The sequence below is a fragment of the Perissodus microlepis genome, chromosome 18 (genome assembly GCF_051167445.1).
Source record: "Perissodus microlepis isolate ML-2025 ecotype Zambia chromosome 18, ASM5116744v1, whole genome shotgun sequence".
Lineage (NCBI taxonomy): Eukaryota > Metazoa > Chordata > Actinopteri > Cichliformes > Cichlidae > Perissodus > Perissodus microlepis.
In genome coordinates this window covers 36,154,155-36,176,700 of record NC_140478.1, presented here as the reverse complement: position 1 = coordinate 36,176,700, position 22,546 = coordinate 36,154,155, and the positions used below count along the sequence as shown (strand labels likewise).

Below are 22,546 nucleotides of genomic sequence, written 5' to 3'. Positions count from 1 at the left end.
AGCCAACAGTTTACTATCAGAACTGAGGCTGATCATTAACAGGGAGCAGCAGGTAACAAGGTCATCAGCAGTGGAGGAAAGTATGGAAGTAATACTCAGCTTCATATTTGAAGATACTCGAGTATCTTAGCTGCAGGTCTGGAACAATGGTTTTATTTCCTTTCCCATTAAACATCTCACACAGCCCCTCATCTGTGACCCTTAGCAAACCCACTGGATATCTACCTGTACATAAAGGAGATCAGATCAGTTCCATCTAGACCAGCTGTAACAGGAAAATGCTGCTTACACTTTGATGCATCACTTTCAGTTTGTCATATAAGACAATATATCAGATTGAGGCATTATTTTCCTGCAGTGAGTAAATCTACTTTGTACTTTACTCTTTTCTTTTAGGTAAAGGCTCTAAACAGTACTTGTACACTGTGGAAATCCCATAAGAACGTCTCCTGAACTCTGAAAAATAACAAAACAAAGACTAAAAGGAGGTCATGGGTGCTGCTGCTGATGATGATGAGGAGGAGGAGCATGCATTTAAAAAGTGACTGATGTCCTAGAATACAACAGAACAGTGTCTCTACAAACTTATGAAAACATGACAGTCTTGCATTAGTTTGTATTCTTATGATTTCAAAAAACGAGGGAAAAATCTCCTTGAAATCCACAATTCCTTTTAGTTATTTCTTAGTGTGTGACGTATTTTATTGCCTTTATGATTGGTGCAAACAGTTTCCTGATTCATAATGGAAATAGATTTTAGACACAGGAGGAACACGCAGTGATCAGCAGGAGCAGCTTGGAGTCCAGTCTTCTTCACACTGAGGAGGGACATATATGCAGTAACAGTTACAGTTGCTCGGCATGACACCTCACAGGGAGACGCCATGTTGTTTATAGGGAGTTTATTCTCGTCTTCTTCCGGTTGACGTTCAGGCTCTTTCACGCTGCAGCGCCACCTCAGGTCAAAGTATGTCATGCTCTAATGTATCGTGTTTTTCTTTTCTGTGCTTTAATTTGTCTACAAAGTGAAAATAACTATAAGAGCTTTTAAGTATACACAGACATGCGCTTCTTAAATTTAGCTTAATTGGCTCCAGAGGTAGGAAGTACAAAAGTTAAAAAAAAAAACTTCCTTGCTGTACTTAATTTTTACTCCCTACATTTTTAAACAAATATCTGTAGTTTCCTCTCCGTATATTTTCAAAACAAACTCGTTACTTTGGGTTTAACGCATTTGGGGGAAGTTAATATTTCACGTCACTGCAGGCCTTCAAACAATGAGATTTGAGCCTAAACAGTGACACATGAAAGGCAGTCGCGTTTTAATCAGTAGAGATGAAAGAGCAAACCATGTACCGTAGTTTTGATTTATTTATTTTTAGCACAACACCAGAACAACCCCACGTGCCCATAATTTGCGGTACTTCAGAAAAAAAGGAGTGAACATAAAAGGGAGTAAAATGTTGTGTCAGGTAATTTCAAATGCAGCATTTCTATCACCTCAACAAACACTAACTGTGTCACAGTGTGTTGCTAGCTAAAGCTCCACTTGCTGTATTTCACAGGAAGAGAAAGAGTGAGAGCTAACTTCACTCAGAGATATAGAAAGAAAGAGAAAGAAACCAGGCTGTATTTAAAGGTAAGGACTGCTTAGTGATATTTGATAAAATGTAATTGTATTTTAACAGGGACATAAAGTGCTTGTCTTACTCCCTTCTTCTAGCTCGAAATTACTTGCCAAGTGGTAAGGACCGTTCATGGTCACACGGTGAGAACATTGGTGTTGACTATGAAGAGATATGGTCAGACAGGGGAGGGGCCAGTCAGATTTATCAACTCAACCTCCTTAAAGCATGGAGAGAGGCTGAAACCAATCTCTGGTGAGCCCGGTTAAGGAAAGAGATGAGTTGGTGCCTGAGATGCCAAATTCCAACATCCTCATTCCCGCCATTGAGATAACACTCTCACACAGGCCCAGAGAGCAGATGTTGCTGCATTGCAGATGTGTTATACCCCCTGCCCAGCCGAATGACTCTCAAAAAGAAAATTTTGCAGAAAATCAATGTGATTGCTTGGATCACTGGAATTATCATCTCGATATCTCTTGTCCTTCTTTCATTTCAGACGTCTTGAAAACAAGTTTTAACAAAGTCCTGGAGAAGTGCCCAATGCTGGAGGACCTCCTGCTTTACCCCTGGCTCAGATAAACTCCTCTCTGACACAAACACACACGCATACTGAATTCACATCTTGCCATACAAATGTGATACAGTAACCAACTTTCTTTCTTTCAGAAAAAAAGAAAATTGGGAGATTCAAAATTTTCCTCACAGTAATGTTTGCATCAGTCTATCAGATGAATCCCCTCCAAGTCCAATATTTACATCAGTTACAGTGATAATGCTTGGTGTCTACTTTCAGCCACCGCAGTAGAATGCCAGGAATGAATCTCATTGAAATTGTAGTTGCATTTGCTATTTAATTTAATTGTCATGGATGATACACAGACAACCCAACAGCAAACAGAGGAAAACAATGGGCTTAAATACACAGAGGGATAAATGAGGGAATAAGACACAGGATGAGAGCACAGCTGCGAGAAATCACAAACAACAAGACCATGGGGAAGGAAAACTGAAAACACTAACATAGTCTAAGGAGCTTAGAAAGAAAACGTCTGGACTTCTTTAAGTTGCTTGAAGACGTTCAAGCAAAGTTTCAGTTCTTTTCATCCGAGAAGGTGAAACATCTTCAAGCAACTTCAAGTCCAGACGCTTTCTTTCCAAACTCCTTAGACTACGATGACCTAGATGACTGAGAACCTTCACAGACATGAAAACACTAACATAGCACACAAGACTATCAAAGTAAAACAGCAAACAAGAGACTTTTACAAAGACACAGAGTTGACACAGAGACATGACTGACTGGGGAGAAATTGGGGAACATGGAAACAAGAGTGACTAGACATGACACGTGGGACACAGGGGCAAGGCAAAGTAACAGAAACCTAAAGCCTAAGAATATAACACAAGAAGAAAACAATAAAGAGAACCGAAAACATACATAAGAATAATCAATGAATATAAATGAACAAACACAAAACACTGGGTCACAGACTCAGTACCATGACAGTTAAATGTACATAATAAATACTTTAAATCAGATGACAATGTAGCTGACACTGTGTTTATTAGTGTGTGGTCAACCACAAATCTTCATACTGTCATCCATACATGAGGTCTTTATACAAACGATGAAAGATAATGAAAGAAACTGTTTAATTGATATGAAATGATTGAATTATATGAAATATTATGGCTTTGTCTGCCAGAGTGTTTTTCTGTGAACTACTTTGAACTACTGGCAGTCAGTGAAGTCACTGAAAGGCAAGATTCTATGTTGTGTTGCCGTAGTTTCCAGAGTTTACTTATAAAGCTCACTAACAGAATTCAGTTAGAAAAGTCAAGCATTTGAAGGGCGCACATTTGAAGGAATATTAACTCAATATTAACTCATTACGGTTTACATTTTCGAGTTTAAAAGTTCTCCGAAATTACAATGAAAAAGGAAACAAGAAAAATTACCACTCCAGCCGATAAGAAAGATTCAGGAGATCAAGGTAAGTAAAATAATAAAATCAAATCCTGGTAAAATCCAAATCCTAGAAATGTTGACACTGTGTGAATCATTTTTGGAGCAATTGAATCATATGTTTGATTGAAAATAGCTTTAATACAAGATGTCTAATCAAAGAAAGGTTACCGGTCTTTTGGTAAAATAATGTAATAAGTTTATTCTTGGACTCAACAGTAAAAACAGACCAACAAGTGTCATCAAGATCTAAGACTTAGTAAACCTAGTATCAATTCGCACTGGTCAGTTTTTTTATCCCAAGAATAAACTTGTGATAATTTAAGCAAAAGCAATTTCAAATTCTTTGCCAAACTGCTTCCAGTCCTGATGTCGGGGACTCTTTTTCACCACTGTGTTGTTGTCGTTTATAGATTGTAAGAGCAGGACTGCTAAAAGAAAGGCCAGTCCTGAAAAGAAGACCCCAATAAAAAGGAGGAGGGTCGCTGAGCAGGCTGGTCCTTCCACCAGCTCAGATGTGGTCAGAGGAGTGAAGCGCAAGGTTGTGCAAGATGAAGAGGGCACAACAAAGAAAGCAAAGAAGGCTAAACTTCTCGACCATATGAGGGGTGACAAGGAGCAAGCATCCTCTTCGTTGGACTCTGGTAAAGGTAGGCTAATTAGTTGAATAAGGGGGTAGATTAAGTGTGCTTGCTAGGTTTAAGATATTAGTGTTTAGTGTTTGTGTCTATCATCCAGTGAGCTGATGTGCTTTTGGTGTTTTCCACATCTCCAGACTTGAACAACAAACAGGTGTGCGCAAAAAATGGCAAAAGAAAGGCCGCGGGAGACAACAGAGAGTCACCCAAGAAAAAAAAAAGGAATGTGGACCAGGACAAAAAATCAGTGGCAGACCAAAAACGTAAGTAGCAAGCAGCTTGGGTTTTATATTCAGGGGAAGGGCAAAAGGAACATTTAGGCTACAGAGGAGAGTAATTTGTGTCACAGCTGTAATAAAACAAGATTTGTTGTTTTGTCTGTTCAGGTGAATTCCAAGCCAGATATGTGGAGGAGCACCAGCTCGGAGAAGGAGGCTGCGGAGCAGTGTTTGCTGGCTACCGGATAGAAGATCGTTTTCCAGTAAGTGTTCAGATGATGGTAGTAAGACAGGCAGTAACGCAGATAATGGATAATATCGTAAACTGAGACGTCTGCTGTGTTTCCACCTTTCATTATGTCATACTGAGGAAATGCTCACCAATGCTCTGTGTCTTCTAGGTTGCCATCAAACACATTCCCAAAAATAAAGTCTACTGCAAAGTGGCGGTAAGCGTCCAACACTTGAATCAGTTTTACATTACTGGATTGAATGCGGCGTTCCTCATCATCCACTTTGTTGTAATATTTCAGGATGAAAGCGGGAAGAAGCTCTCAGTGGAAGTGGCCATTATGGTTAAACTTGCAGGTGAAGCAGAAGGGTCAGTGGGAATATCAGCACCTGTGTCCTTGCTGGAGTGGTTCGACCTTGGCAAAGAGCTGATCCTGGTGCTGGAGAGACCTGTCCCCGCTGTGGACCTGCAAAAATACAAAGCAGAAAATGGAAGAACTTTACCAGAGGACAAGGCCAAGGTAGGTTGACTGGGAGAACCTTAGACTGTACAGCATTCAATCAAGGCAGAAAAGCATTAACTCATTATTGTGTTTTTCATCTTTTCCAGGTCATTCTGAAGCAACTAGTTGATGCTGTAAAGGAACTTGAGGATAAACACATCTTTCATCGGGACATCAAGGGAGAAAACATTCTGATTGAGACCGGCTCAGATGTGCCTCGAGTTCGCATCATTGACTTTGGACTGAGCTGCTTTGTTAAACAGCGATCTCTGTATCGCATCTTCTATGGTAACATATTCTGCTCCTGCTTTTCACAGATGTAACAATTTGTGTATTTTGTTTTAGAAGAAATTGCAATTGTGTCTGTTTGTTAGGCACGCCTCTTCACACCCCTCCCGAGTGGTACAGGAGGAGCTGCTACAGGTGTGGACCCACCACGGTGTGGCAAATGGGAGTGGTGTTGTATGAAGCGCTTCATGCACGGGACTTTAGTACCGAGAGGTTCCTCACAAAGAAACTGAGCATCAAAAAGCGTCTGTCCACAGGTAAGAAAACTTCACACTTCCAGATTCACTGATGCCTTGGATCACTAGAACTATCATCTTCATCTTTTTGATCTTTTCTTTCTTTCAAGAATGCCGGAATTTCTTGGACGCATGTTTAACTACAGTCCCGGAGAAGCGCCCAACACTGGAGGAGCTCCAGCTTCACCCCTGGCTAAGATAACACACACAAACACACAATTCACACCTTATCATATAAGTATGATACATTGTAGTAACTTCCTTTCTTTTTTCTGTTGGACAGGAATAGATAGAATGGGTCAATCTTAAAAAATAAATAAATAAAAATTTTGCTTTTTTGGAGTTCCTGTAACCCCCCCAGCCATCCCAGGAAAGGGGATCTCTCTTTGAATGGGCTTTCCCGAGGTTTCTTCCCATCGATCTGGCCCCCTGGGGAGTTTTTCCTCGTCTTCATAGAGAGCTTGGGCTGGGTCAGGAGCTCCATCAAAACTGTCTTTATTTGATGACTTTAATGTCATCAAATAAAGATGTGTTTTACTTAAAGTAAAATTTGATCAAAATAAAACTTGTTTAATTCATCTTTGCTGAGGATTCTCCTTCATTACTATTTTGTTTTGTTTTTTTGTTTTTGTTTTTTTTACCCATGGTGCATTTTGACAAATAAGAAAACTGAATCAGGTTAAAGTGTGCACAAAGACAGTCACACTGCAAATGATCTGAAGACTTGCATCTGTTGCTCTAACCCCCAACTAGTTTAGACAGATTTCCTGGTTCTACCAGAGGTTTTTTCCTTCAAGAAGGGAGTTTTTCCTTCCCACTGTTGCTGAGTGTTTGCTCATAGTGGGTTGTAAAAGCATAAAAGTTAATAAGAGGCATTCATAGCAGAGTTATCACAGCGGGAACTATATAGCTTAAATGTACAATTTCTACAGGACGAATTATAACTTCATTATGTATAAAAGCTCCTGTGGATAATTACTCCTATTTGTAACTTTACACAAGAGAAAGTTTGCTGTCACACTATTTATAACAGGTTGGATTTTGTCCTCTGAGTTGAGCCTTTGGTTGCAGTTTATTGAAGAATTTCCTCTAAAGTAGCTGTTGATAAAGATTTAAAGTCCTGTTTATATACAGAAATATGCTTTAGTTCATGTTTTTTTACATGTCTGCCTCAGTGGATCAGTAGAAGATCTGGCACAGGAAACTAGATGATGAAAAAAGGGTACGAATACACATATATATCTATATCTATATAGATGAGGCGGCTGTATCAACATAAAAACATTAATACAGTTAAAAATGAATAAAAAGTTGCACGCTTAAACTTATTTCTCTACAGTTTGTACAATTAATCCATGTAACAATAGGTTCTCTCTTAATATAGTAGTTAATTAAAATATCTTTACATAAAAATACATTTTTAAGTACTCTCCGGTGGAAGTCTGTTGTGGCTTATGTTTCTAAATGACACAACCATAAAGCAGCCCACAGAATATACAAATATGTCTTTGATAAGTGAATGTTGGCTCCCACAATGGCCTGTTAAGTTATTGCAAAAATAATTTACTGCATAATATGTCAGATTAGAACATGTTATAAGCACAAAACTGAAGGGGAAACAATAAAAACAAAAATTAAAAAACAAATACTAAATTAAGTTAAAGGATATTTCTTACTATACTATATAATTGTATAATGTTGCGTTTGATTGCAAAAGAAAACCCACCAAGAAAAAAAGAAAGAAAGAAAAAGAGAGAATAGAGTTTGATTTATTCAAAACACATTCTTTTCTTTTATTTAAGCTGTAGCGAGATTCAAATGGACAAAAGAGAAAGAAAAATATTACAGATTTGTTTTATTAATCATGAATAAACTTTATTATACACAACTCTAAATTTCAGTTGGTCTTAGTCAGATGTGTTTTTAATTAAATCCTGCAACACTGTGCTCGCTGCCATCACTTTATATCTTAGTGTGCAATTCAAATATATACTTATTACAATATTTTTCCCCCTTAACTCTCAACTCGCGTTTTTAAAATGTCTGTGATCATATTTGTCCGTTGACTTCTGTCTGGGCCTCGAACGATTCATCAGACAGGTTGGCAGCCTCCAACTGATGCTCCAGACTTTCATCATCGCCTCTATTCTGATCAACTCTTATCTTAAACTTAGTGATGAACTCATTACTGGCCAGCGCGCCCTCCTTTTTAGGGCACGTGGGCTTTGATAACAGCCGGCTTTCCAGTCGCTCTGCAAAGAAAATTCACAAAACATTTCTTATTTGGTAAGCTTGTTAACAAATTTTAGTTCAGTTTTGCTGAAAGTTATAGCATGCATCAGGTAAGAAGCAATTGGTTTTTAAAAAGCATATACATTCCCCAAAACATTTTTATTATGTGCATTTTGGAGAATAAAAGATTGTACACAATTTCCCTTTTTAAAGTAAAAAGATTATTAAGTCTAATTCTTACTTATTCAGTAGATTAAAGTATTGAAACATCATTATTCATAAAATATGCACATTACAAAATTAAAGTTATTCAAAAATTACTCAAGTACTTACTCCAATACTCACATTATTCAAGTAAATTTAATTTTTGCCAATGTAATGTCACATAAAATCTTAATCTGAATAAGGGATTTGAACCCCACTGTCACGGCCAGGGGATCAGCAGGCCGCTGACTAGTAGTGTTCTCTCTCTTGCTCTCTCTCTCTCTCTCTCTCTCTCTCTCTCTCTTGCTCTCTCCCTCGCTCTCTCGCCAGGGCGGAACTCATGGTGGGTTCACGCCCTCGGCCCACGCCCCTCTGAAGAGGAAACACCTGGGCCTCATCAGTGCAGCCAGCATTTAAGCCAGGGAGTGGCTTCTACTCATCGCTGGATCGTTGTGTGTGACTCGCGTCAGTGCAGCCCGGCTCTGAGCAAGTTCTCTTTTGCTTCCCTGTGCAAAACCTCTAACGTGTGTTTCCTTCTGTACATAGATGCCCTGGACCCGACTCTGCATTCCCCGAGCGGATTCCCTTTTTGTGTGAGTGTTTGGAGAGAGAGTCAGAAGAGGAGCAAGTGTCTTTTCCCTACCTGGATTTCCCCGGAGCCTTTTCCCTGTCACCGCTTTGTATATAGCACTATCCCCTGCACTGTTTGTATATACACCTGGTGGAACTGTAATAAATACTGACTGTGCCTCTGAGTCCTGCGTGTGAGTCCTCAAGCGAACCGTGACACCCACACAGATGAGAGCTTAGCAGTGAAGCTCTCTCTTAAAATTTGAGTTATAAAGTCAGAAGTTATCACTGACAGAGATCCATGTTCTTTTAACATAAGAAAGAATATTTGCTGAAATTGACATTAATCCAAGCCCTTAAAACGCCATTTTGGATTAAGCATTTCCTTTTAGAAAAGTCTTCAATGAGCGGGAAGCTCCAGTACTGAAAAAAGAAGCCAACATCAACTGCTAAACGTGCTAAAAGTAAGTAAGTCCCCGTAGACTCCTATGATCAAAACACATACAGTATAAAAGTTATAGGTTACAGATCTGAAAAGTAAAACAAATGTCAAAGTGCAAAAAGACTTATGGTCCCATAGAAGTCTATTCCATTTGCCTGGAATTAGGTGAACACCTTTGTGACAAATTTAATGGCTCAGTCATTTGTTTCATGTCATATTTAATAAAAGACTGACATGGTGGCATGTTGAATTGTCCATTTTGCACATATTTGGTCATTCTAAGCGTCAGAAGGGGAAAGATCATTCTGGGAATGCCTACTGGCGAAGGACGTGTGACTGACAAGTCCAGTGTGTGAAGTTTAACTACAGTCTAAGGAGCTTGGAAAGAAAAGCATCTGGACTTCTTTAAGTTTCTTGAAGATGTTTCACCTCTCATCTGAGAAGCTTCTTCAGTTCAGAATTTCTTCAGAGAACTGAAGAAGCTTCTTGAATGAGAGGTGAAACATCTTCAAGAAACTTAAAGAAGTCCAGATGCTTTTCTTTCCAAGCTCCTTAGACTACGATGACCTGAACGACTGAGAACCTTAACAGACAGTTCTTCCCTTCATTCATCATGCCTGATTTCAAAACACCAAGATGGCAGTCGTGAAAACACTCATCTTGAGTCTTCATGGGACTACGGTGAGATCAGTTATGCTTCTTATGATGCTGTCCCAGACTTCAAAGCAGTATAAAACATGTTTGCAGCCTGTAACAACTGTGCATGCGGTTATTTTTCGTTTTAAGATTTCCGTGTTTAAATCATAATAAGATTTAGTTTTCATTTTAATTAACTTGAGGTGAGTCAGATTCTTTCATTCAAGTCACTGAATGAATCTCTTGACATGTTTGGGGGTAGGTGCCTTTTGTAGCATTTTAATGCAATTATCTGACAGATTATATGGTCTACACTGTTATTAACTATACTAACACTCTGTTCCAGAAGTCTGTGCTGCAAAGAGGCAAAGTGAATACGGCACCTGCAGGAGTAATGGGGGTCATCAGTCGGTTCAGCTGGATGTTCCAGTGCCGTACATGTTGACTGGCATTCCTCAGCCTCTCCTGAACCTCCTGGAAACAAAAATCATGCAGGCATCCTCATCAGTGTTGTTTTAGAAGAGCACTAAATACGATGCTGCTCACAAAGCCAGTCAAAACAAACTTGTTCACCTCCAGATGCTGGTGGCTTCTTTGGCGAGATGCCTGCAGATCCTGGAGCTCCTGAGAGGCAGAGTTGAGGGCTGAGGGGGTGTCCTCATCGGGACTGCCATCTGACAGCTCCTGTATGGGGCTGAGGTTTTGCATTGTACGTTGCTGCTCCTGGAGGAGCTGGAAATGTTTCCTCTTTTCATCTTCAGCCTGCAGCAACCTGAAGGAGGGGAAAAAGGGAAGAAGCAACTGAAAATGTTAATACTTCTCATGGATATATCAGATCTCCATCACAAATAAAATAAGTTAGAAATCCATTGTTACCGCTCAAGCTCCAGTCTGGCCCTCTCCTCCTCCAGCCGAGCCTGGATCTCCATATTAAGGGCAACTTCCAGCTGCTGCTGTGTCAGCTCCAGCTCCCTGATCCTCTTCTTCTGTTGTTCAGCCTCCTTTTCCTTCACCTGCATCTCAGCCTGCATGCTGTCTTTTATCTATGCACACACACAGCTACATAAACAGATGCACCAACAGAGCGGTATAAACTGACCTATTCCTGAATCACCTTTTCCTGGACTGTCATAACCATTTTTCCAAATCATTAAAGACTAGGTGTGAATTTTATAATGACAGTCAACATTTTGCTGCAGTTCTCAAAGATCAAAGTCAAGGAGAAAAGACTCTGTACATAATTGGTGTCAAGTGGAAAACTTTTTTTTTACCATCTCAGCCTCTTTCAGCTGTCTTTCCAGTTCCATCTGCACCTCCCTCTGCTTCCTCCGCTCTCTCTCCTCTGCCTCCCTTCGGCGAGTTTCCAGTTCCCGTGCATGCTGTGAAACAGATGAAAGAGCCATTGTTTGGTTTGTGTTTTCACCTCTATCCAGCAGGTACACCAACAGTCCAGCATAGAGCGGCTGAGTGAATGTGGTCTGGACTCTGTGGAGGAGAGTCATGGTTTCAGAGACGCTGTAGAACATAAGTGTCAAACTCTGGCCCGCGGGCCAAATTTGGCCCGCAGCCTACTTACATTTGGCCCGCGAATACATACCAAATTACTATCAGAGCTGGCCTACTGGTATTATACAGCTAATATATATATTGTTTAGTATTAAGCTTTGCTTGTTCCATATTCAGTTTTTCAGCAAAACGTGTTTGAGTCCATAAGAAAAGATTCATTCTTATATCTGGAGGAATAAATATATTTCAATAAATATTAACGTTAGCCCGCGACTTTGTTCCAGTTTTGAATTTTGGCCCACTGTGTATTTGAGTTTGACACCCCTGCTCTAAAAGAACAATAAATGTTTTTCCACAAAAAAGCAAAACCAAAGGCTCTGAGCCTGGCCTTTTAACGGCTTCACCTACTTTGGAGTTTTTTAAAAACTTCAATACTAGCGTTTTATCTTTCCTGACTTTGTTTAACTTTACTTTTAAATAACCCTTTAATCTCTGGGAAATAATAAAATCATCTTCAGTTTTAGTTTTTTCTTGAGCAAAATACATAGAAGACAGCAGATGCATCCAATAAATTTCTCCCGAGTAGGCTGGCTCAGTCAAAAAGGCTCACTGTCTGGTGATATATCTTAATCTCGTGTGGTTTTACATTGCTGTAAAAACTTTATTACTACAGATATCTAATAAAAAAACAAAACTGCTGTCACAGCCACTACAAACACAGACTTACATTGAGTTCTATGATCCAGAGCATGGTGATGAAGAAGAGGTCAAAGGTGACAAAGAGGCAGAAAGTCCTCCTCACATCCGAGATGCATTTCTTCTCTCCGATGTCGTACGCCTCCAATCTCACAGAAACGGCCGGGGAGTTGACAGACCCCATGCCTGTTCTGACAGGGATCTGTGAGTAGCTACCGCTGCTGCTGCCTCCACCACGTCGGCCTTCCATCGCTGGCCACCCCACCTGGGCAGGGCTGGCCCCACCTACTGGTCAATTTTAGGAAAGAGTCAGAGGTGGAAGATCATTGGAGCTGGAAGCGAGGCTGGTGTTGGTGATGTGGAGTCACTGTGTGGAGGTTAAAAGCATCACTGCATCTGTAGAAAAGAAGATGAAGAAGGTAAAGAAATGGCAATCTCCTCTCAGGGAGTAAACCTCAGCGATTTTCTAAAGCATCTAAGTCTTTGTAGACATAATAAAAATTCTGACAATCGTCTGCTTCTTTTTTTGAACAACATAGTAAAGCAGAATAAGCTCCATCAGGCTGTGGATTTACATTGTTGAGTTAGATTTTATAACGATTTGTTCATAATACAAAGCTTTTAGAGATCTTTGGGCTTTGCAGTGCTAAGAGTGTTTATGTTTCTGGTTTCTGAGAGCAGAGCTAAAAACAAAACAAAACACAAAACAAACAAAAAAACAAGCACAACACAACCCCCCCCCAAAATCAAATTCAAACCACTAGTCATGCACAAAACCAACCATATATATGCAAAGTTGTTGATGCTCTCTGTATGGTTGCCACTCAAACTCTTCACCGTATCTCAAAGACTGAACCCTTCAGGAGAAACTCATTTCTGCTGCTTGCGTCTGTGATTTCTTCACTACTCAACGTTTCTGAGATCTGGAATGCAGATCGACTAGTAAATCAAAACGTTCACCTTCTGGCTCAGTTCTCCCGTCACCACCACAGTCTAGTGCAACACCTGAGGTGTCGGATGTCATCCCAGCCTGTTCACATCCAGCAGTAAACTCTCTACTACATGGTGATTGTTCGGATGAAGCCAACAGAAACACAATGTCTGAAAAAAACGTTGTATTACATCTTTTTCTTCATGTAAACGAACGAAACTTCTCTCAAATCCATCAGTCTTTTCACTTACTCTTGAGTTAATTAATCAATGTTTGCATTTCTTACCATTTCCTGCATGAAGAGATTACAACAGCTGCAACTCATTATTTTACAGTACTGAAGTGAGCAGCTTCAAATTGCTCTTTCACTTATAACTGAGCTTAAATTGGACTTTTCTACTAAAAAAACCCTGTAAAAATCACTGTCACATGACCCAGAAAAAGATTTCCGTTATCATCTAGCTTCAATGACTTTTGGACCTCATACCATTAAACATGTTTACACTGTCTTTGTTTTAAGGAACTGAAACCAGTTGTGCTTTTGCTTTAACTGTCAGCTGCTCTGATACACAGAAAAAAAAGGCAGGATGGAAACGTGATTTGTACAGTCTGGTCCCAGCAGGTTTTCTCTGGTGATGTGGTTTCACAGTCTTGTGACTTTCATGTTTTACATGAATTAGTCTTTTTGGTTCACAAAATGCATCTATTTTAGGGCTTTAGTCAGGTTTAAATGACTGTTAATTACCTGAAAAATAAATCTGTTAAAGAACCATTCAGTCACTTTGTAATGGGACGTATCTTCAGCACAATCGTATGTACTGTGCACCTGAAACTAATATCGTTCACCATTTGGCGCTTCCTTCTCACATGCCAGAGAGCTATTACAGTTACACCGCAGATGGTGTCTAAAACAATTTCACCCTCAACTTCCTAGCAGTTGCATCATTACATTATTTCAGCATTTGCAGTTATTCCAACTGTTTTATTAATCCTTAACATACTTTTCATTTACTTGTTCAACTTTACAAAATGCCAGTCAAAAAAAAAAAAAACCCAGAAAGTATACGGGACATTGACTGTCATTCAAACCTGAACTTTACCCAGTATTTTCCACATAAATCAGCTAGCACCAACATTAAAACCAATTACATTTGCCACGCTGCAATGGATCCTGGTTTTTATGTGGATGTTGTTTTCACACAGACTGCCCTACTTAAACATTATTACAGCCAAATTACACCTCCCATATGGCAATGGCACTCCCTGACGGCTGCAGCTTCCCTTGGAAGTCTAATGCGTCAGACCGGAGCTTAATTACTCAGGAACAACAACAACAACAACAACAAAAGATAAATCCACATATATATTAGCGTCTGAGTTGCAAGGGCCAGCAGTCAAAGCAATTTTAAATGACATTTTATTTAAACATATGGGATCCCAGCACCACCCTCTCCCCAGCCACCTACTCCACCTCTTCCAAAGTGAAGGTGTGGTATCAGGGTGCTCAGCCCCGCCGTGAGATGTAATGTCTCCAGCACGTCCTGGGTCTGCACCAGCTTACAAAACAAAGAAACAGATTAGAGCTGGGGACCTGTCGCTGTTCTAAATGTCTTTGAGTGGTTACAATTTCCACTGCTTCAAATCTGTTAACTAACAAGTTTTCATTTAAATATGTGTATGAGACTCCAACGTATTTACAAGTAGTAACCTCCAGGTCTGAAAAATTAATCCAGAATGGAAGTGCAAACAACTAACAGGAGCAGTTCCTCTGAAAGACACCAAGGCTGGTGCCAATTCCCGCAGTTAGAGCAACAAATACTGAGGCAGCAGTTTGAACAGGCTTGCCAAAGCTGGACACAGCGGAAGACTGAAAAGATGTTGCTGGTCTGATGACTGCTGTGACATTCAAATGGTAGGGTCAGAATTTGGTGTAAACGACATAAAAGAATGAACATCTTGCCTTGTATTAACATTTCAAGTTGCTGATAGCGGTGTGAGAGTGTGGAGAATATTTTCTAGGCATACTTTGAGCCAATTAGTACCAGCTTAGCATTGTTTAACCACCACAGCCCAGCTAATGCTGACCATGTCTATCACTTTATAACCACACTGTACCCATTTTTTGATGGCTGCTTCCAGCTCAAATCATCTCAAACTGGTTTCTTGAACATGAAGATGAGTTCACTGTACTCCAATAGAGCATCTTTGGGATGAGGTGGAACGGCAGATTCAAGTCAACAATTAATGAACATGACTTCATGACGCAGTTCTGTCAGCAACAGGGGTCATACCTGCTATAAACAAGGTGTACCTAACAAAGTGGCCAGTAATTGCATATATGCTGTTATGATGGATGTTTATAATAAATATTAACTGAGAGAGAAAAGATACACCAAAGCTACTCTAGGGTAATAACAAAACGAGGGAAATTAACAAACTACATCTAACTGTTTTGGATTCAGAACTATTATTTTCAGCCTTTTATAAGGATTAAAATTTATTTCTGGATTTATTTTGGCAGCTTGAACTAGTTAAAGAAGATGCTGCCTATCCTGACATTTACATGAAAAGTCAAAACTACTATTTAAGCACAATGACGACAGATTCTAGGCAGACAATCCTGTAAAACATGGAAATATGAAGCATCTCTGATGGCTCAACACAGTAAGAAGAAGGGATGGAAATGATGTATAACTAGTTGAATACTGGAATCAGTGTTTTAAGCTGTGATGTAATAAACTAGTGCTGGGAAAATGAAAAAGGAAGAAGACAAATGTTTCCCTTTTGTGTTTTCCCGATTATGTGTCCGATATTTAAAAAAAAAAACAACTATCTATCATGTACAAACTCTTAACAGGAATAAACCTGAAACCAATTGTTCTGCTGGGGAAGTTTCGTAAGCGGTACGAAGTTTAAAAAACAACATTCACCTGAGGGAGGCCCCCAGGAGCTCAGGTCTGACTGGTTTCAGCGACCAGAAACTGGAATGTACGGTGAGCAAACTGTGTTAAAATGCAGTGACTGATAAAAGACGGATGAGCACCATCACCATCACAATTAGTTGATCAATATTCTCAATAATATAACAAAAGGCTTTCTTACAGACTGTATTATAATACAAATACAAACCACACATGGATTATTGCATGGTCCTGAAGCCAGCAGCGCCCTTGGTCATGAGATTTGTTTTAAATGTTTGCTGTATTATTGTTTTTAAATCATTGGAGTATACAGATTTTAAAAGTGTTTTATGATTACAATAGTTCGTAAAGTAGCAGAAGTATTCACACATCACAGTGACGGAGGTTAAAGGTTAATTATCAACCTTCTGTGGAGGAAATAAGGTGCTTGTTGTGCATTACGTTCAACATTTTCCTAATGTACCTTCAAACAGCTAATACCGCTTGAGCATTCCTGTCTGTGCCTAATGTCAAGTCATAGTCATGTAGTTTCTCTTTTCAAGTTCTTCTTGATGAAAATCACACTTTAACCTTTGACTTTCATAAATGATGTGACAGACTTAACACCATGTTAAGTCTATTTGGCAAATTCTGATCAATTATGAAGGATTATCCAGAATATTCTGACCGGCTACCTTTGATAACGCAGAAACAGAAATCTTGAGTTGTGGTATCAGGGTGCTCAGCCCACAGATATTGAACTTCACATACCCCATCTGCCTCCATTTGGGACTGCAATGGCCTTAAAAACCCTACACATATCTTCCCTACTTAAGTGCAGCCTTTTTTCTAATGGAATTACAATATCGGCATCTGGTCTCTGACTTCTCATCAATTGTGTGGGCGTCCTTTAGAGGACATTTCATCGGAATAAAGGCAAATACGGTGGTGCCTTTATCTGCAGAAATATGTGGCCTGTAGCCAGTGGGTGGGGCACCACATGCTCGCTCTCACTGTTAGATTGGATAGAAAAGTCTGCAGCAGGACAAGCGAATATTAATGACGTTTCTGAGTGTTTCGATTCCATCAAGAACAAAAACAAATCTTAGCTAACCAACACTCACTGGGTTTTAGTGGATTACTATATTTCACAGAAATATTACAGAAACAGTTTCTTTGGTACAATAATCCAGCTGTGCAGAAATCAGGGAGTCGGGAAGAAGCAGCTCATTAAATTCTGTGCTTGTTTAAGACTGAAGCACATATTATATTATCATAATACCAGAGCTGAACTGGATGACTCATTCCTCATTAAATTACTTCAGATGTTATTTAAAAAATATGTATATTTTATGCAAGTGAAGCTGCTTGTGCTGCCACCTAAACCAATCATAACGTGGCCTCAAATGTTAAAGTAACCTTATGAGCAGAATCTGATATAAGAGACTATCAGTTATGGAGACAAAGATAAAGGCAAAAAAAAAAAACTGTATTTAAATTAAATAAGCAAACTGATATGAATGAACCTTACATTTAGATAATACAAATCATCAGCAAGAATAATAAAAAACAAGCAAAAACAAATAATAAAACAAACCTCAGCTAACGTGGAAGCTACACTGCAAGGTGGTCTGTTTAATAAATAAAATCTGACAGGTCACATACAGGACCATTAACATCTCTGTAAACAGAACTCAGCTCCCACAAAGCTCCAAATGAAGAAAAACTGCCTCTGCATGCAGAGAACTGTTTGTGGAGACATCCAGCATGTCGACGCACAGTGAGTGAATGATGAAGAACAAACCATAATGAGGGGCAGGGCTACTACACTGCATTGTGTCTATCAGGTAAAAAAAAAAAGAAATCTGTTGGCTAATCTACACCATATCAATAACAGCTTCCTTAAGGTTTTAAAATGCACTGCAGCTGCATTTTAAAACATATCTACAAGCAATGCCAAAGAAACACACAGGTATGAGTACAGAGGTACTATGAAGGTAGCTCACTTCTTACTGGAGTATATCACCATAGTGACTTAAACTGTAGAGCAAACCTGCTTCAGAGCAGGTTGTGTTTGAGATTACGGATCAACAAGTATGAAATCACCACTTAGCTACCAATCAGTTCTCTGGAAAACTGCTTTACAACAAGTACCTGAAAGATCCCTATGGACTGCTGTGCCATGGATAGTGGGAGGATCTTTCCATTGATGAGCATCAGTAGTCTAATCAGTTTAGATTCTTAAATTCAACTTCATTCTTTGACTTTTCCCATTTGTCTGCAGAACAATTTCACAACATTTTGAATTCCTCTATAAACATTAATCTCGTTTTTTTCTTTTGTCTGCAACGCTTGTCCCTAGCATGTCCTCGTCCATGAAAGCATTTAATCTTATCTGAGCAATTCCTCTTGGTCTCCTGTATCACTGCTCATCATTCGACATGCTTTTCCCAGTATATCCACGGCCATTTTTGTATTTATGCTTGTATTTTCTCCCAGACTGGTAAACATCAACAGAGCTCAGCAAAAGAACTTTTAGTTCCTATTTGAACTTTATTAATACAAGTGTTTAACCTTTTCATGTTTATAGTTTTATCTTTCTTTGTAAAGTCAGCTGTTCTGCTGCTCTGTATGTGATTGGTCAGATGCCCCCAACGCCACCCCTTTCATGTAAACAGGCTAGTAGCTAAAATGGGAAACCCTGGGTTACCTTATAGAGTTGATAACTAGCGTCATGTGATCACTTAGTCTGATTGACAATGTTGGGATAAGTTAATCAAGATAACAGAAAGATTTCTTGAATATGATGAACAATGAATTTAACTCCTAAATATGACTTCCTAACACAGAATGTGATGACGTCATACGCTTTGTACTTTGATGTGTGGTGATTGGAAGTGTCTGTGTGGTGCAGCCTGGACAGACCAGACCAGCTGCACCACACAGACACTTCAAACCTCACCCGAGGACAAAAAGCACAAGAACAACAACAAAAAAAGAAAGAAAACAAACCTTAGAAACATGCAGGGTTACAGGAGAAGCCAGTCGTGCAGAGGTGAGCCTGTGCGAGTCTGAATTTAACTCCTATTTATGACTTCCTACCAAAGAATGATGATGGGAGAATTTGGATTTATTTATTAACAGATTTATTACGCATTAGTTTTATGGGTCTGTTCCACTTAAGGTCAGATTGGTGTCTATGAACCAAAATGAGTTTCACACCAAGACTAAACTCGTGTCATGGTTTGCATTATGCAGTGGTTACAGTGGTGACACTTATTAGACTCTGAAGTCTGTGCACCAGTTTTTCAGGGTCCTATAGGTGCAATTGTTGCGACCACTGTAAATGTGACACCATCACAGAAAAATTGTATAAAATCAGAAGAAGAAAGAGAACTCTAATATGATGGCTGCACACCAGCTGGATCATTATAACAACATCACATCACATGAGTAACTTCAACATGACGAGACTTCAAGGACTCCAACAATGTTCATACAGTGAGGATAAATAATGTTTTTTATTATTTATTATAAAAAGGACACAATATAGATATATAAAATGCAGCCAGAACTCCAATAACTAACATGTCCATTAATTTGACACGTTGGTTTATATATAATTTCTTTTTCTCTCTTAGCTTTTCAGCTCCACATTTTTGCCATTTCTTCCACACTCAACTCTTTTCTACAAGCTGAGCACACAGTGAAGGTAGGGGAGGGCTGGTGGCATTAAGAGATTTGATTGGGCAATCTAGGGGCCAGTTAGTTCTTTCCTTTGGTGAAAGTTGGGCTCTTCAATTCAGCATGGTACAACTCCAAAGATTCTGCAACATCAAACCCTCTGTCTGCTAATATTACATCCAGTTACAAGATGAGCTTCCCGACCCCCTGAACTACGGATGCCCTACATGACTGTTAGGACAACTTATGTATTGCAAGTATGCAGTACTAAGAATAACTTGATGTTTCTGACTTTGCATTATGAATTGTTTACCCACTGACAAACATTTCAAGTTCTACTAAATTAAAAAACAATTTGTGGTAACCTGATTATGATTCAAAAAGAATAATTAACAACACTTCTTGTAATGGTGTTAAAATCAGCCCAGCTTTTATTTTCATATGCAAAAAGTAAAAGAAAATCAGCCAACATACTGGACACATATAATTGTCAATATAATTGTTTATTGTTCAACACAATAAACAATTGTACTGTCACCATGGTTACTGGTATTGAAAGCTTATTGATAATTTGTCCAAGTAAAGAATGCCCTCTCACAAATGTCATGTGACCACCTCATTGGCTTACAGAATCGTGATGTCACACACATTTAGAATCTTACCACCACTGTGATCCTTTGATCCTTTGATCCTAAAACCCTTAAATAGGGGTGAGACGCAAGAACTTTCAGTCCGTTATTCGCAGCATTTATGTGTGCAGCATTTAAACGTTCGCCAGAGAAGCCTTTTTTTTGGATCCTTTTCAGAGTCACTGTTAACAGATTCCAACATGTCTCCAAGAAAACAGAAAAAAAGAGAAAACGTAAAGCCCAGCGCTCCTCTTTGCAATCGAGAAGACGATACTCAACTGCAGAAGATGTGCTCGGAAGAAATGCATGAGCAAAATCTCATGAGCAATCACAATACGCGACACCCGCCCCAGCCAGAGTACACCAGTTACATCTGGGAAAGTTTTTTTAAACAACGAGCGGAGATTATCAAACTGAGAGAGCACTGTGAGAGAAGGACCGCCGAAGTAGATAGACTGTTCAAACAGCTTCTTGATAAGGAGGATATTCAAAAGGAGAAAGAAATGGAACTCCTAGATATGCGGGGGAGGAACTTTGAGCTCCAAGCGAAGCTTAATAAAGTACAAGAAAAACCAACAGAAGAAATCCTCCAACAGAAGAAAAACGAGAAAGAGAGGGAAAAAAAGATTCAGGAGCTGCAAGTAAAGCTGGATGAAGCTCTGCAAAAAAATCAAGAACTCCTCCAAGAGAAGAAACAACTGGTCATAAAACTCCAAGGCACTGAGATAAATCAAAAAGTGCTGAAAGGAAGGGTTGAGTTTCTTCAAAAGAAAGCGCAACAGACCATGAAAAAGGAAGATATGGATTGCAAGCTTCAGGACAGCGAGAAACACAAGGAAGCCTTGCAAATAAAGCTTGATGAAGCTCTGCAAAAAAATCAAGAACTCCTCCAAGAAAAAGAACAAATGGACATAAAGCAGCGCAAACTGCAAGGCATGGAGGAAAAGCACAAAGGACTTCAGGCAAAGCTTGAAAAAACACTGAACAAAAATAAAGAGTTGCTTCAAGAAAAAAAGCAACTAGAAATTAAACAGAAAGAAACGGACTCCAAGCTTGAAGGTGTGGAGGAAAAATACACCGCGCTGAAAATAAAGCTTGATAAAACAGTGCAAAGAAATAAGGATTTCCTAAAAGACAAAGAACAGCATGACACGAAACAGAAAGATCTGGATTGTGAGCTTCAGAACATCAAGAAACACAACCAAGGTTTGCAAGTAATGCTTGATGAAGCTCTGCAAAAAAATAAAGAAATCCTTGAAGAGAAAGAAAAACTGGACATAAACCAGAGAGGCATGCAGGAAAAATACGGAGCGCAGCAGGTAAAGCTTGATGAAACGCTGCACAAATATCAAGAGCTGCTTCAAGACAAAGAACAACGGGAAATAAAGCAGAAAAAAGATAAACAAATTCTCCAGAACTTTGAGAGGAAAAACCAACAACTGCAAGACCGTTATAACAAACTGAACTCCAAAACAACTGAGCTGGAGGGGGAAAAGAAAAAAGTGCAAAAACAATGCTCAGAGATGCAGAGTAAGCTCAGTGACATGCTGAGAAAAAACACAGAACTGGAGAAACTTTCCAACAACTTGAAGTGCAAAAACACTGAGGTGCAGATGTTAAAGCAGCAACTAGAGAAAACAAGCAAAGACCTGCAGTGTACACTTCAAGAACTCGAGAGAAGTCAGCAGCTACAAGACGCACACAACAAATTACAACACAGTTATACAGAGATGCACGAGGCAAAGCTTATGCAGGAGGCCAAATGTAAAGAACTGAAAGAAAGGCTCGAAGAAAAACAAGCCAAATTAGAAGAAGTGGAGACAACATGCAGGAAACTCGAGAAGGAAAATACACAAACAATTGATGAGTTACGAACCCTCATCCTAGAGAAAAAAGTGCTCGTGGAAAAGATGATGGAAAAGAAGAAAAAACGCTTCCGCTTCTTCTGGAGAAAGAGCACTCCTGCTTTTTCTACTTTTTCTACTTTTCCTTCTGCTGATGTCACCCCGTCTTCCTCCTCCACCGTTGCATCGTAATTTTCACCTTAACTCCTAACACCTGTCCCATCTTCCCCCCCAACCCCCTCTTTCTCTTTCACCCTCACCCCCCAACCAGTCCCGACAGTTGACTGCCCCCTCTAGAGCCTGGTTCTGTCATAGGTTTCTTCCTTTAAAGGGAGTTGTTCCTATCCACTGTCGCACCCAGTGCTTGCTCAGAGGGCATAGTTGGGGTTCTCTCTCCTCTATCTCTTTCCTCCTTTCTATCCCTTTCCTTTACCCTCTTCTTTACCCCCCACCCCTCCCCCCTTTTCTATTCCCCCGCTTTTCTATTTCCTTAATAATTTAATAATAAACACAATTGGCTACATTTTAAATGTGTCTGATCAACGTCTTCATTCAAGAATGAAT

At 39.5% G+C, this 22,546-nt stretch overlaps 2 protein-coding genes across 2 annotated transcripts; one reads left to right on the top strand and one right to left on the bottom strand.

The window, feature by feature from the left end:
- Positions 1-3,359: 3,359 nt before the first annotated feature.
- LOC146368865 (serine/threonine-protein kinase pim-2-like) lies at positions 3,360-6,312 on the top strand. Its single transcript, XM_084911386.1, has 9 exons — positions 3,360-3,622; positions 4,008-4,244; positions 4,370-4,495; positions 4,619-4,713; positions 4,852-4,899; positions 4,984-5,202; positions 5,292-5,472; positions 5,559-5,729; positions 5,819-6,312. Exons 1-9 carry the CDS (start codon positions 3,562-3,564, stop codon positions 5,908-5,910), a joined length of 1,230 nt encoding a protein of 409 aa, XP_084767512.1. The 5' UTR covers positions 3,360-3,561; the 3' UTR covers positions 5,911-6,312.
- Positions 6,313-7,456: 1,144 nt separating this feature from the next.
- Positions 7,457-11,205, bottom strand: LOC146368864 (uncharacterized). Its single transcript, XM_084911397.1, has 5 exons — positions 11,064-11,205; positions 10,669-10,835; positions 10,366-10,564; positions 10,176-10,266; positions 7,457-7,960 (listed from the first exon to the last, which is right to left on the bottom strand). The coding sequence occupies exons 1-5, from the start codon at positions 11,193-11,195 to the stop codon at positions 7,758-7,760; spliced, it is 792 nt and encodes a 263-aa protein (XP_084767523.1). The 5' UTR covers positions 11,196-11,205; the 3' UTR covers positions 7,457-7,757.
- Between the last annotated feature and the right edge of the window lie 11,341 nt (positions 11,206-22,546).